The sequence below is a fragment of the Puma concolor genome, chromosome C2 (genome assembly GCF_028749965.1).
Source record: "Puma concolor isolate L17-30 chromosome C2, mPumCon1.1.hap2, whole genome shotgun sequence".
NCBI lineage: Eukaryota > Metazoa > Chordata > Mammalia > Carnivora > Felidae > Puma > Puma concolor.
Window position 1 is genome coordinate 85,650,746 of NC_141675.1, and position 15,746 is coordinate 85,666,491.

General features: G+C 35.5%; 1 protein-coding gene across 4 annotated transcripts in view; it reads right to left on the bottom strand.

Annotated features, from left to right (window-relative positions):
• ATP13A3 (ATPase 13A3) overlaps window positions 1–15,746 on the bottom strand; it is a 90,019-nt gene that overhangs the window by 43,609 nt on the left and 30,664 nt on the right. For 3 of the 4 annotated variants that reach the window (XM_086675036.1, XM_086675032.1, XM_086675034.1), the window contains 9 exons: window positions 15,183–15,263; window positions 13,938–14,007; window positions 11,574–11,708; window positions 11,054–11,126; window positions 8,186–8,317; window positions 6,723–6,902; window positions 6,432–6,589; window positions 5,318–5,506; window positions 3,293–3,354 (listed from right to left, as the gene is read on the bottom strand). In XM_086675036.1, the coding sequence (XP_086531162.1) occupies window positions 3,293–3,354; window positions 5,318–5,506; window positions 6,432–6,589; window positions 6,723–6,902; window positions 8,186–8,317; window positions 11,054–11,126; window positions 11,574–11,708; window positions 13,938–14,007; window positions 15,183–15,263 (1,080 nt within the window). The remainder of the gene's footprint in view (window positions 1–3,292; window positions 3,355–5,317; window positions 5,507–6,431; window positions 6,590–6,722; window positions 6,903–8,185; window positions 8,318–11,053; window positions 11,127–11,573; window positions 11,709–13,937; window positions 14,008–15,182; window positions 15,264–15,746) is intronic. The other variant, XM_086675035.1, reaches the window with a different exon arrangement.

The window sequence follows — 15,746 nt, forward strand, 5'->3', positions numbered from 1 at the left end:
ATAGAAAATACTAGATACTAAATAATAATTAAAATTCCTGCCTATAGGCATAAGAATACATAAAATCTCTTTTGTAAAAACACAAAATGAATGTGTAACACATCATCATTTAAATTCAAAACCAAGCTCATAAGAATGAAAAGGAAATTTTCAAGTGTCAGAAATGGAAGGAAAGGAAAACCAGAGGAATGTGAGCCTGAGTGATGCTGACTGCCTGCGAGAGAAGAAGGGAGGGGAGTCATCCCAGTATGCTAAGGACCCAGGCTTTAATTCCCATATAGGAATGGAAGACAAAGTCCTGGCCAGATACAAAGTGGGGAGTTCAAACTGAGAGGATCCCTTTCACCCAAGATAGCCAGTGCTCTTGAAGAGCATCTTTGGAAAAACAATAAACTGAAAATAATTTACCTACATATCCAAACTAAGAATAAGCTGATCTCTTTTTCTCTCACCCAAAGCTCAAGAAAATCATTAATATCTGTAAAATATTTACTGTGCACTAGGCACTGTTCTAATAACTTTAAACATATCTGACTCATGTCCTCTTCACCACAGGAAGAGGTTTTATTATCCTCATTTCATAGAAGAGATACTGAAACAGAGGGTTAGGTAACCTGCCAAGGTTACACAGCACACAAGTGGCAGAGCAAAGATTCAAACGCAGGAGGTCTGGTTTTAGGGCATAAACTCTGAATCACAACACCAGTCAGGATAGGATCTGGGTTTGAATCCATGCTACTGCTGGTCCAGAGATCCTCAAGTTATGAAAGTAATATTAAAGCTCATCTGGCACGACTGATACCACTCTGGCCCAAGCACAGTCTAAAGTCTCCAGAGAGGAGCTCCCACAACACAGCCACAAAGAAATCTCACAGAAAATTCCTGCTAAGCATAAGTCCGTAATTTAAAAATGCACTGGGAAACATTCCCATGACTCAACAGACATAACAAAGACAGAATTAGAATCCCATAAATTTGAGATAATAGAATGGCGATCTGAAAGAATGCAAAAAGGGCACTTTTAAATTAAAGACTTAGAAAAAGAACAAGACACTATGGGGGGAGAGGAGGACAGGCTGACTTGGAAAAAAAACAAGTGCAATTTCCTATGTAACCTATGTCCGGGATTCCCAGATGGACAGAAAACAAAGAATGGGGGAAAGGTCATTATTTAAAAAAAAAAAAAAAAAAAAAAAAAAGCTGAAAAATTTCCAGAATTTATGAAAAGCATAAATCTTCGGAATCAAGAAGCAAGGAAGTCCTACACAAATAAAAAGATCATGGTGAAACTGCAGAAATCAAGGATAAAGAAGGATTCTTAAAAAACAGAAAGAAAAAGGAGTCAGGAGGAAAGGAATAACACCTTCAAAGCGCTAAGAGAACACAAGTGACAGCCTGGAAATCTAGACAGCTACGCCATTCTTCAAAAGTCATAGTGAACTGAGTGTTGTATGGAAACCAATTTGACAATAAATTTCATATTAAAAATAAGTAAATAAAAATAAGTTAAAAAAAAAAAAGTCATAGTGAAACAAAAGAATCACTAACAAATGTAGCTACAGAAGATGGTGATTTATTCCAGAAGAATGGGATATGTAAGAAGCAATGGTTAGCAAAGATGTTCATAAACCGAGGCAAATCTTAGCATGCAGATGGCATAAAACTCAGATCCTAATCATAAAATACTATGCAACAAATACATATAAATAAGAGGGGAGGAGAATAATCAAAAAAATATCCTACAGTCCATGGCTTTCTTGGGGGGGGGGGTGTGTGGCTAGAAACCCAGTAAAGACACCTATGAACTTGAAACTCTATGACTTAATAATTTAAGGACAAGGAGTAAAAGATGAAAATGTATAAATTCTGAGAAAATGTACAAAATATGAGAGAGAAATTTGAGAAAATGTGTGAACTAGGGCAAGAAATGGTAGAAATAATTTCCAATTTACTTGGAATTATAAATGTGAACACAATGGCACAGAAAGATTAAAAAGTAAAGTGATGAAAAAGATACCCTCGGGTAACAGGTGGGGTGTAACTACAGAAATACAAGATGGAAGGGAATTTAAGGCAGGATGCATTAAATAAGGTCACAATGTGACAAACTATTTACCAAGAAGATGTAACAACTGTGAAATTATATGAACCAGACAATACTCTCTCAAACTCTATAAACTTCAATCCCACAGACTTCTGAGGGGGAAAAATGACATAAATACAACTACTAAGCCATCAAAAGGCAACAAGGAAGTAAAATGACAAGACAGACTGCTGGAATATTTTTGCAATGCATAGTACTGAAAAAGATTACCTCCCAATAAATACAAAGGACTTCAAATAAATGAGTAAGACTAAGAACACAACAGAAACATTGTCAATATATAAAGTGACAATACAAGAAGAATGCTAAATGACCATCCCTCCAAAAATGTGAAAATAAGCTCAGCTTTATAAGTAATGAGGAAACTGCAAAAAGCCACAATGAAAGACCATTTCATATCTGTCCATGGCAAAAACGAGAAGCCTGACAATACCAAGTCTGGCAAGAACTGGAGCAACAGGATCTCATACCCACTGAGGGAGGCAGTGGGAGCACCATCACTTAGAGATCAGTACCTGCTACACCTGTAGCCATGCATGTACTATCTAACCCAGCACCAACATTTTCAAGAAGCTGTTTACTGAATTTCAACTACATGGTCACAAGGAGTTGTGTGTAAGAATTATAATTGCAGCACCATTTGTGAAAGTGGAAGGGGAAAGGGAGAAAAACGATGAAACTGCCCCTTAGAACAGATATTATGATTTGATCATATCATGGAATACCAAACAATAGTTAAGATTAGTAAGTTAGACCCCATACATACCAACCTGGATAAATCTTGAAAACAATGTTAAGAGGCACCAAAAAAAAAAAAAAAAAAAAAAAACCAAAGCAGCAAAAACACATGTACATTGTATCAGTCATATACATTTGTTTACAAATAGGTCCTGTTTAGAGAGAGAGATATGTCTGTAGACTAAATATATAAACATGCAAAGACAGTTAACAGAACACAACTTCAGAATGATGGTAGGGCTATGGAAAGGGATAGATTTAAGATGTTAGCAATATCTGTAATATTTTAAATCTTTTAAAAGAGATCTGAAGCAAGTATGACAAGATATCAACTGTTTAATCATGGTGGTGGGTACACAGCTGTAATATTACTCAGTATATGTTTGAATATCTCATACATTAAAATATTAGGAAGTAACTAATAAATTATCAACTCTAGCTAATATTTACCGTGTATTTTCCACTCGTTGAATCCCCCACAGATCTAAACCATCTTCAGTAAGAGTTCCAGTCTTAAAAAAATTAATTAATTAATTAATTAATTAAAGTACATATATACAAAGTATAATGCCTCCAAAAAAAAAAAGAAAAACATGAAAAGCTATGCTACATATACATAATAAAAGTAGTATATAGTTATAAATAAAGAAAACTAGTAAGATCTCTGTATATTGATAAAAAATAACTTTCAGGAAAAACAGTTAAAGTGGGGAAAGGGTACAGAACATTCCTTGTGATATGGTTCCTCTGTGGGGGGGGGGGGGGGGGGCGGAGGACATATATGTAGAAGTATATGTTTATGGACTTGTATTATGAAAAAAACAGAACAATGCAACAATTAATCAAGGATCCCTACAAAGGAAGGAGACATTAGGACACAGGGAACCAAAAAAGGAAGAGGAACACGTTAAATGACACCAGGAGGAAGCAATCAGCCAAATCCAAGATGTACATGACCTGGTTTCTTCAATAGATGATTCAGGGTAAGGGGCAAGAAAAACAATTGTTACAGATTAATTGTAACCAATGCAATCATTATTTGGATTCTGACAGAAAAAGCAAACTGTAAAATTTTTTTAAAAAAAAATTTTTTTTTTTTCAACGTTTATTTATTTTTGGGACAGAGAGAGATGGAGCATGAACGGGGGACGGGCAGAGAGAGAGGGAGACACAGAATCGGAAACAGGCTCCAGGCTCCGAGCCATCAGCCCAGAGCCCGACGCGGGGCTCGAACTCCCGGACCGCGAGATCGTGACCTGGCTGAAGTCGGACGCTCAACCGACTGCGCCACCCAGGCGCCCCGCAAACTGTAAAATTTTGAGATACTTTTGAGAAAGGCAGGGAAAGCTGAATATGAACTGGATATTAGATAATACTAAAGAACTGTTAATTTGTTAAGTGGAATAAGATAATGGTACTGCAGTTAATTTTTTTTTTAACACCGTCTAGAGATAAAACTGAGGTATATTGGGTGAAAGAATGTCTGATGCTGCCATCTTCAAAGTGAGGGGACAGATGAAGTGAAGAATGACAAAATGCTGATTAACTGACAAAGCTGAGTGATGGGTAAATGAGGACTTTTTATACTTGTATCTTTCCTCTACTTTTGTTATCTGCTTAAAAATTTTAATTGTAAGGTTTCCAAAAAAGACAAGCATAAGTGAAATTTTCCAAACAGATAAATATAAAATGTAATCATGGGATAGGACCTTTTTTTTTTTTTTTTTAAGTAATTCCATGCCTAATGTGGGGCTCAATTCACGACCCCAAGATCAAGAGTTGCACACCCTGCCCAATGAGCCAGCCAGGTGCCCCAGGATATGACTTTTTTTAAAAACAAAAGTACGTCTCACATTTTTTCCTTTAATAGTGATCATGCACAAAAATCTTATTCCTATCCTATCAGTTACCAACAAGAGCTTGATGGAAGGTTTTTTGGTCAAGATTTAACTCCTAAAACTCTTAGGAAAACTAATTTCAGCAGAGGAAAGGAAAACTCTCTATAGGACAAAGCAAGGAATATTTCATATGTGTACAAAACTGGTCATTTTCACATAAAATTGTGAAATCAGTGACCTTAATAATTTTGAAAGATATTCAATAAAATCATAGAGCAAACTTTAACTAAACATATATACTTAATAGCAATAAAATTCCAGTAAATACATCTGTATGGAGCTTACTCTGTTAAAAACAAGAAAGATCAGATAATCTTTATTACTATTATAAGGCATAATTCTGGATATGAATGATAAGACAATTGCAGATTTGGGCAATCTCGAAGTATTAAAAATTGAAAAAGCAATGAGAATGTACAAAAATGATTCATGTGTCAAATAAGCTGAAAAAGAGGAATATTCGAAGAACATTATACAATGTGTACAAATTTGTTGATAGAGAATACAGAAAACCTTAATCTAAATATTTAAAAGCTACCAAAGTAACGTTTGAGAATGATTATAAAACTGAACCAACCTTGTCAAAGCAAACAAGATTCAGCTGTCCACAGATATTTATCCTTTGAGGACTGATACAGAAAATACCAATTTTTTTCAGTCTTCTTTGGGCATACACAATACCAGCTGTCATTGCAGCTGGAAGTGCAGGTGGCACAGTAATGGTAATGATATCCAGAGACTCGATAATTATGACCCCAATTTCTACCTACAATAAACACAAAAATAAATGTCAGACTCCCCAATATCAAATATTTACTAATCTAATGTGTGTATTTCTTTAGTGAAGAATCTATAAACCATTTTCAATTTTATATATAAGTGTGTATGTATGTATTTACATCCAAAAAGTATTTACAATTCTTTTCCCTTTTGAGTCTGCAAAATAGAAAGCTCAATGAATTGTCAATGGACTATGGAATGTAAGCTACTTTTTTTTATTAAATTTTTTTTAATTTTTTACATTTATTTATTTTTGAGAGACAGAGCACAAATGGGGGAGGGGAGAGAGAAGGAGACAGAATATCCAAAGCAGGATCTGGGCTCTGAGCTGTCAGCACAGAGCCCGACGCGGGGCTCGAACTCACAAACCACAAGATCATGACCTGAGCTGAAGTCAGATGCCTAACCGACCGAGCCACCCAGGTGCCCAGAACGTAAGCTACTTTTAAAGGAAATCTTCATTTTAAGAGCTCTACACGCTTCATACACCACACACTTCAACACTTCAAAATCCAACCAGTATCTATCAAATACTGACTTGCTACAAGCACTGTACTGTGACCATCTCCAAAAGGGATGAAAAAGAGAAGTTTGACAAGGGCTCACAAATAACTTGATTGCTATGTATCCCAAAAGTTACAAAAAAAGAAAATAAAGGTTTTGGTAAGTTTGTGGTCACCCTCCCTTTTTTAAGTCACAAGAGAGCAAGAAAAAGATCGCCTAAACCAGAGCTATCCCAAAGAACTTTCTATGATGAAAATGTTCTATATCTGTACTCTCTAAAGTAACAGCTACTAGTGTCATATAATTAAATTAAATTAAAAGTTCTTCATTTCATTTCAAATCCTTAGCAGCCATTAAGAATTGTGATCATTAAGAATCAAACCCTATTAAGAGTCCCATTTACATACCTTGTTTAAAATGCTATTGATAATAGTGTAGATAAACCCAATGCCAGCCACTGCCACAAGACACAGTAGAAACAAGTAGGCATCTCTGTAGAGTTTAAAATCAGTTGGTTTGGGATATAATATAGAACGAACAAGCTGTCCTTTGGAAGTACTAAATCCTTTAAAAAAAAATTTAAAGAAGAAAATGTATTTTTATGAGAAAATGAGAATTATTTCCCAAAATCTCTTTTTAAACATTCAGTAGGCATCAAATATGCTAAACCATGCAAGAAGAGATGAAATGTTTTCTACCTGTTCTAACTACTACAGCTTTGACAAGTTCTCCAGTGTAGAAACGAGTTTGAATTACAGTAGTCCCACAAAACAAAGTGTGTCGTTTATGTATTTCTGGACTATAGAATTCATCTCCCATTCCTTTTATGTCCACTGAAGGATTTGGCAAATTAGTCTTTGTTACTGGAACACTCTCTCCTTTAAAAAATAAATAAATAAATAAATAAATAAATAAATAAATAATAAATTAAAGCATAGAAATTACCATCAAACACACAAATCTTGAATTGTTAAATGTTATCATACTACTGTTTCAATAGTTATTAAGAGTTCTCATATGCGTGGCATGCCGGGCTGGCTCAGTCAGTAGAACATGCAACTCTTGATCTCGTGGTTGTGAGTTCAAGCCCCATGTAGGGGTGTAAGAATTACTTAAAAAAAACAAAATTAAAAAAAAGTTACCTTATGTGGATAACAAAGCTTATTCAATTAGCTTTCTATCTACCAATTTCCTTGTTGAAAAATATCAAGTCCTGTCTCCCACAATAATTCCTCAAAGTCAGTTGTGAGTCATAATAATTTGGAAACGATTTTGTAACGTTTCAGATAAGAAGACCAGGTAGCTGCCACAGCCCAGCATCTGCTCTCTTATCCTTAAAAAATGAATTGGAAAGCACTCTGCAACCTAAAGCACAAAGATGTGAAGACCTACTTCTAACCTCCACCCCCCCCCCCCCCCCGCCACCGCCCAAACACACACGGAAGAAAAAAGACCTCTGGGGAAGGGAGAAAAGAAGTAAGTAGTATGGTAGTTCTCTCAAACAACAACAAACTGCCAAATTCTTTTTCACATTAAAACTTAATTCTCTGTACCACTCACATTTCTTGTTTCAAAGGTGTCAAGTATGTAGGGATATTTGTGCAACTGTGTTTTAAGATAAAACTCTTAACAGTTTGAAAACATATAGGAATCACTTTTTTCCAGGAAAAAAAAAAAAGGTAAAGTGATAAAAAGATATAAAGTTCTACCTTCAGATTATGAATTTCCAAAGTGAAGTCATTTCAAGGTCTACTTCCCCTCCCTGACCCCGCCCCCACCAGCTTAAGGAAAATATAAAATCTTCATTCCCACTTATTACACATCAAATAGGGAAGTAAATATGCTGCCATTCTCTGTAGGCAAAGGACTTATTTCCTCTTCCCTTCCTGTAAAATATTTCCCCATGTCAAAAGTATGCCAAAAGATGTAGTGAATACCAGCATAATAATTTAGTCTCACAACTGAGTGTAATGAAGAATTCAGTCTCCTCCAAATAAAAAAAAAAAAAATCTTCATTATCCATCACATTCATGACATGAGTAAAGAAAACAAACAATATTTTACAGTTACAGATACAATAAGACAGTTAAACAGCTTAATCGGTAACTACTTAATCCTAATATCATTATAAACTGATCTGATTTTTACTCATTTAGTTTACCTGTTAACATGCTTTCATTTACAATGCAGGTACCATTAATTAGAACTGCATCACAAGGCATCACTGTCCCATTCAATGGAATGACCATAACATCTCCTGGCACAAGGTCTGTAGAAAAGATCTCTTCTATTTCTGGATTTAAAGAAAGAAGAAGAAAGAAAAGTCTGAATAGAATATTCTTTAACTTGAGGGGTACCTGGGTGGCTCAGTCAGTAAAGCATCTGACTTCAGCTCAGGTCATGATCTCAGTTTGTGAGATCAACCCTCACACATGGAGCTCTGTACTGACAGTGTGGAGCCTGCTTGGATCCTCTGTGCCCCTCTCTCTCTGCCCCTCCACCGCTCGTGTGCGCGCGAGCTCTCTCTCCTCAAAAATAAACATTCAAAAAAATGCAAAAAACAAAAAGGAATATCATTGAACTTGAAATTCAAATACAGTAAATAAAAGATCTGTCTGAAGGTCACCTGACCTCAATAAGTTAAAAATATAATGGAGTTAAATAGGCCAATCTCAATAAAAGAAAATAAGACAAATAAGATTATTATTCCTTAGGCTAACAAAGCATGGTGTTTAAGTGTGTCAGGTAGTTTGACCCCTGATAGGATGCCAGCTGCACACATGTGATGCCAAGTCCCCTCTGACTAAACAGGTGGCTAGACTTCAACACTCATAACAACAGCCCTCTTAAAGAACAGATAGTGAGTCAACACATGATATCCCCTGCAACAGGTAAATAAGCTCAAATTTCTATTAATTATCCTTTGGAAATAGTAGAAAGCATTGAAATTTTTAAATGTATTTTCTTTTATTTTTATTATTTTTTTAATATTTATTTTTGAGACACAGACAAAGCATAAGCAAAGGAGGGGCAGAGAGGGAGAGGGAGACACAGAATCTGAAGCAGGCTCCAGGCTCTGAGCTGTCAGCACAGAGCCCAATGCGGGGCTCGAACTCACAAACCTCAAGATCATGATCTGAGCTGAAGTCAATGTTTAACCGACTGAGCCACCCAGGCAATCCAAGTATATTTTCTATTTTAACAGCATTTTTTACACTATTCTTCTTCTCACTGCCACTATTTATTACTCAACATTTCAATGCCTTCTCAATATTCCTGAAGTAGTCCTAACATTTTAGACAGATTTTAAACAAATTTACAAAATAAACATTGTAATACGTTATCTAGTTCATTATTTCCTTAGAAATCTGTACACTATTCAAGTTAGCTAAACGCTTTTTTACAAGATCTTCCCAAGTAAAAGGAGGTTTTTCTAGAAGACTGCCTTACATTTAGACTCCCTTTCATTCTTTCCCTCCCTCTGGTTTAACACTAGGCTCAGGAGAGAGTTATGCTAGTTTGTAAACAAAGACAGGTGAAGAGAAACTACTGTTTGTGATGTTGGTCTGTAGGAAGAAAACTCTTTTCCTTTCTAAAGAAAAATGGAGAGTACTTTACTAAGCCATGAGGAAACAACTGTGTAATAATACTAAGCACATACTAGGCATAATAAACCTGACTCTTTCAAAGCTTTTATGCCACTTGAAATTCTACTCCTCTCAGGTATACCAGAAAACAAACTAGCAATGATCTCTTAAGAGTTTACAAAGGGGATAAGGAAGATCCAAGTTGAATGCAATGTCCTAACATCCCAGTGTCTTCAGCAGCAGCAGAGCAGAAAGAGGATGAACACCAATAGAGAAGACAGATACTCCCGACTAAAGCAACAAGTGACCAGGAAGCACAGGGAAGAAAGCACCTGCCAGGCCAAACCGTGTTTATGCTTGGATGTAGTTAGTATACTGAGCCAAGAGAATGGAAACTGATTTGATACTCTCAATCAATCAGAATGAATATTGCCTCCAAGGCCTGTGCTGCTAGGCTGCCACCTCTCCTTTATCTCCTTTACACCTCTTCACATCAGACAAACTAACATGTCCAAACCATTATCCTTCCTTACAATCCTGCTTCTCCTCCAGTGTTCCTTATTTAAGTGGCACCGATGTCCACCCCCTCAAGCTTGACACCACTCTATCGCCTTGTATCCAATGAATCATCAGATCTGTTTCAATGCCCACATTTAAGTATCTTTCAGTCCCATCTCATTTCTATCCATCTCCACAACCCTCACCTTAATCCATTTCATGTCTTCGAGATCACTCCCTTCTGAACCCGTCTGAACACAGCAGCCAAAATGATTTTTTCAAAAATGCAAACATCAGATCACCCCCCTGCTTTTAAGCCCTTCGATGGCTTTCCATTGCCTTTTGGAATGAGGCCAAATTCCTTAACATGCCTTAGATCCATCATCTAGTTGCCATCATCTAGTTGCTGCACTGGTCACACTGAATTTCTTCAGTTATTACAATGACCAAGCTCCCTCTCATTTCCAGAACGTTGGGCACTTAGAACCCTCTTCTCTCCCTCTCTCACTCCCATCATACCACCTTCTCACCTACGTCTTATCTAATTCAACCACTTAAAAATGCTTTTCCCAAGAAGCCGTCCCTGACACCTACAGTAAATGAGCTCTAATATCTAAATTCCCTGACCTCTCCTTATCATAGCATTTATCACACTTTATTGTTACTATTTATCATCTGCCTTTCCAACTAGACTGAAGTTAAATGATGGCAAGGACTATATCCATCTTGGTAACCCCTGCATCTCCGGGGCCTATCACAGTACCTGTTACATTAATAGAGAAAGAAAAATACAATTTTACGTGAATGAATTTGATACAAACTCAGAGATGAGTACAAATCCAAACACTTCTTTTTATTTATAATACATTGTCTCGCTCAGTCATTAGTGCTTAATGGGTATCTTTTATTGATTTATGTGTCCAAGTGTTACCTAAAGTACTTACCTCCATTCGCTCTGCAAACTGAAACTCTCACAGTACTGTGAGCTGCCACCATGTCATGCAACATAACATATTGCTAAAATAGAGGGTAAGACGTGAAAATTAGCTAATATAAACCCACTCTTCAAGGTATTTAAAAGCAAAGGTGTTATAAAATAAGTTAATATGGTAAATGTATGTTACTCTGCCATTAAAAATGTCAAGACTAAAAGGTTCAAAGATTATTAAGTTAGCTGTAGACAAAATAAGAAGTATTTTAATGAGACAGTCCTGAGTATCGACCCTCTAGTATTTCAGTCTGTGATAAGCACATATAGATCCCTATGGCCTCTAAACAGTCAGGTGGTAGTCTAACTCTAAAAAGCATCTGCCTTCCTCTACCACAAAAAGAGAGGGAAAGGAGTACATATAACTAAAAGAATAACTATATCGAGTTTTACTTTGTACCAAGTACTACTCTACACGTTACATGTTACTACAAAATACAAACACAGTTGTAAAAGCCATAATAAACTGGACTTACCTTTCTAATGGTATATAGAGAGCTTACAATTGACACTATAGACATAATCACAATGGCTAGAGCATAATAATAGTATTCATCAGTGCTCCACAGTATAACACTGAACAGCTGGAAAATGTAAAATGGGTTGAGAACCTAAAAAATAAGATTTTTAAGTCAAATTGGATGAGGTATTTATAACCATACAGATGTTCCACCTTTGCATTTAAGAAATAACCAACAAGGGACGCCTGGATGGCTCAGTTGATTAAGTGTCTGACTTCAGCTCAGGTCATGACCTCACAGTTCCATAGCCTCACAGCTCAGGAGTTTGAGCCCCACATCAGGCTCACTGCTCTTAGCACAAAGCCCACTTTGGATCCTTAGTCTCCCTTTCTCTCTCTCTGCCCCCCCCCCCCCCACTAGCACTCTGTCTCAAAAATAAAGAAACATTAAAAAAAAAAAAAGAAAGAACCAACAAGATACTTAGAGGATAAGCTCTGTAATACCCCAGGGCAACATATACAACCCAAAGAGTTAGCATAGTACTTTTTTACCATTAAACTACTGGAGTTTGCCTCAATAAGCTTAATTTAAGTTATTTGCATCCATCTAGACCCATACCAAACCCAAATATAGATTCAGCCAGAAACAGACAAAAATGTGTCTTTAGCTATTCTTCATTCTGCTTCAACAATAAAGTACATTTACTTCCAATAATTACTAGGCAACTAAAGGATATAAAATTTTTAATTAAAAGGAACAAGTGTTTCTTATTATGAACTCCAAATACCAATTTTCTTGTAAGTCAAAGGTTCACTGGAGACTAAAGGGAAGACAAATAGGAAACAGTAACTTATACTATTTTGTATTCTCTAAGGAAATAATTAAGGATTAAAACCTGAATGAAAAGGGGTGCCTGGGTAGCTCAGTCAGTTAAGCGTCCGACTCGGATTCAGCTCAGGTCATAATCTCACTGTTTTCATGAATTCAAGACCTGCATCGGGCTCTGCACTGACGGTGCAGAGCCTGCTTGGGATTCTCCCTCTCTCTCTGTCTCTCTGTCTCTGTCTCTCTCTCTCCCTCTCTCTGCCCTTTTCCTGCTCACACTGTCTCTGTCTCTCTCAAAGTAGATAAATAAACGTTAAATAAGTAAGTAAATAAATAAATAAAACCTGAATGAAAAAAAGAGATAAAGTAGTCCTGGCAATAGCCTTCATTTAGTCAAATATCATAGTATTTTATCAATTTCATTAATAACTTCCCCCAAATGTCTTAAAATTGATGCTTGTGAACTTTTCAAAGCACTTTCACATATATAGTCCCATTTTACTTCAAAATTACATGAGATAATTTGAAAGGACTTACTCCAATTTTATAGATAAAGGAGAAGAAAGATTGTCTAATGAGCAAAGCTAGTTACTGACAAAACCATATTATAAACCAGGCTTTCTAACTCCTCCAATCACTACACTCTATGTTTTTTTTTTTTTTAATTTTTTAACATTTATTTATTTTTGAGACAGAGAGACATAGCACGAGTCAGGGAGGGGCAGAGAGAGAGGGAGACACAGAATCCAAAGCAGGCTCCAGGCTCCAGGCTGCCAGCACAGAGCCTGATGTGGTGCTTAAACCCACAGACTGTGAGATCATGACCCGAGCCGAAGTCGGAAGCTCAACCAACTGAGCCACCCAGGGGCCCCATTCTGCTATGTTCTAAAGCAAAATACAGTCGCTCTCAGGAACTGAGGGAAAACAATCTGTATATCTATTAAAAGTATTCACCCAACCCTGATCTTTAGCCAAAAATCAAAATAAGACTAAAGAGCCTAACTCTGCCAGGCAAAATCCCATGCTCCCTTCCTTTACATGTATAACCTTTATAAAATCACCTCTCTTCAATGGCACTTACAACTGGGCAGTCACTACAATAACTACTGACACACTTCCCTCCTGGGATAAAGTACAAGCTCCTAATGGTCAATCAACAGGTCACGTTTTGTATTCCAAAGTTAGTGTACAATGCCTAGTTCCCAAAAATGCACCACAAAATAATCATGTGAAGAATAAACATGATAAATCATCTAAAAATTGGAGAAAAGAGAAAAGACAGGTGTATATAACTATAAAGCAGGTCAAGATTTAGATGAGCAACTCACTGAGACTGAAAAAAATTTACAGACAAAAAAAGCAAAGCAAGTAATAAAACGGTAATTCATGCCCCCAAATTATTTCTCTAGCAAAGTTACTACCTTTACCTCCCAAGTTAAAAGAAAGAGAGCTAGTGAGAGAGAAATTAAGAAACAGAAAACCAAGAATATCTTATTACTTAAATCATGGCTCTTTTCAAATTGACAACTCTACTGATCACAAATGTTATCTTACCTCCTTAATTAGAAGCTTAAAAACAGAAGGCACTTTCACAGTAATTTCATTTACTCCATAAAGCAATTTTCTACAACAGGAAAACATAATAATAGTGTCACATTATACAATAATAGTATAATTTAGGGATAGCATTTCATTAGATAAAGCTCAAACCACAGATTGCTCTTAAATCTGGAACTTCAACATTCATGTTTCCACATACTTGTCTTCCACAATTCAATTCTCTACCTACAGTATTTAAATCGAAGTAGTCACTACTGGATAACTACACTGTTGTTTCATTCTGTCTCAGATCTTTTTGTGTGACAAGTATCTTTCCCACTAGTTTATAATAACCATGTCGGCAAATGTTTTTTCATCCTTGAACACAATACACCTCAACAATTTTGAATTGCAATTCATTTTTGCAAGAAACTAAATAAACAAATTTGAGGGGTCCTATACTATTTTTCTAATGAGAATACTGTACTAACAGTGTTTATTTCAAAACACTGTACATCTGACTTTTTAAAAAATGCTTTTAAAAAGTTGCTTAAATCCTTCCACTTAAACTCCTATTAGTCCTTTCTACGTGATAGAGTAATTCTTGCCTTTAACGAAGTATGGGTCTAAATGAATCAATTTTTCAATATTCTACTGAAAAAAACATGCTACAGAAGTATAAGAAAACTGCTAATTTAATTTGAAAATAGCATTTATCTTTAAATTTGCAATACACTGGTATAATCTTATACTTCAACAAAGAATAACATGATAAAAAAGGTTATGCATCCCAATTTACAAATATTCATTGTGGTAAATTTTGAGCTCATGCTTACAATTCCCAATACATTTCAGAAAATCTAAGCTGCTATCAATTGTAAGACATACCCATCATTTTATGTGCTATCAAGATAAAAATGTTGACAACATTTGTCAAGTAAAGGATGACACTCCACCCACTGCATGACAAATCCCCCACTTTAGAAATGTTAAAATGTTGAAAATATGTATCTTAGAATGGGTAAAATATGGTATATTTTCAGGGATACCAACTTCAAAATTCCAGTTTCAACATTTTCATAATTCTTAAACTGAGAGACAGTCTTACTCAATTAAATACCAGTAAGTTGTCAACTACTAGGTCTATAATGTTTAAATACCTATTAATATGTACAACTATATGGTAAGAGGGTGGACTATACATACTACTTTATTTAGGAATTTTGATAACAGATCTAACTTTAGTTGGATAAAAATTACCTGTAGGCATGCATCCCCTTTGTCAGTCCTGCACTATGCTTTTCATAAATTGACGTACAAGAAACACCTTCATCCAGTCCCCTAAATAAATCCAAAGTTTTTACTTTAAACAAAGTTTAAAATATCCAAATGTCTTAATGCCCTATTCTTCTATATTCCTGATTTTAAAGTGACTTCCTTACAAATAGAAACCTAACAAAAACTGAAATAATGAATGAGAATTTTAAATCTCAAATTCATAAGATAACCAATAATGAAAGTTCTAAGTCTCAAAAGTGCCAAATTCTAAATTAGCCAATGTATCTATCACATGATAAAATGGCTCTAAATACTCAAGTTTGTATGACAATATTATTATCCTTTAAGGCTGTACCAAAGCTGTAAGAGCTATTAATTAAACTAATAAAATTATAGGCAAAGTATGACTAACTTGAGAATCCCAAACTAATTTTTTTTTTACTTTTTAATAATTAAATTCTAATTATTAAATTATTAAATTATATAGATATAATTTTCCCTCTTCAATTTTTTAAGCTTCATGCTAACAATCCTATTCACTGATTT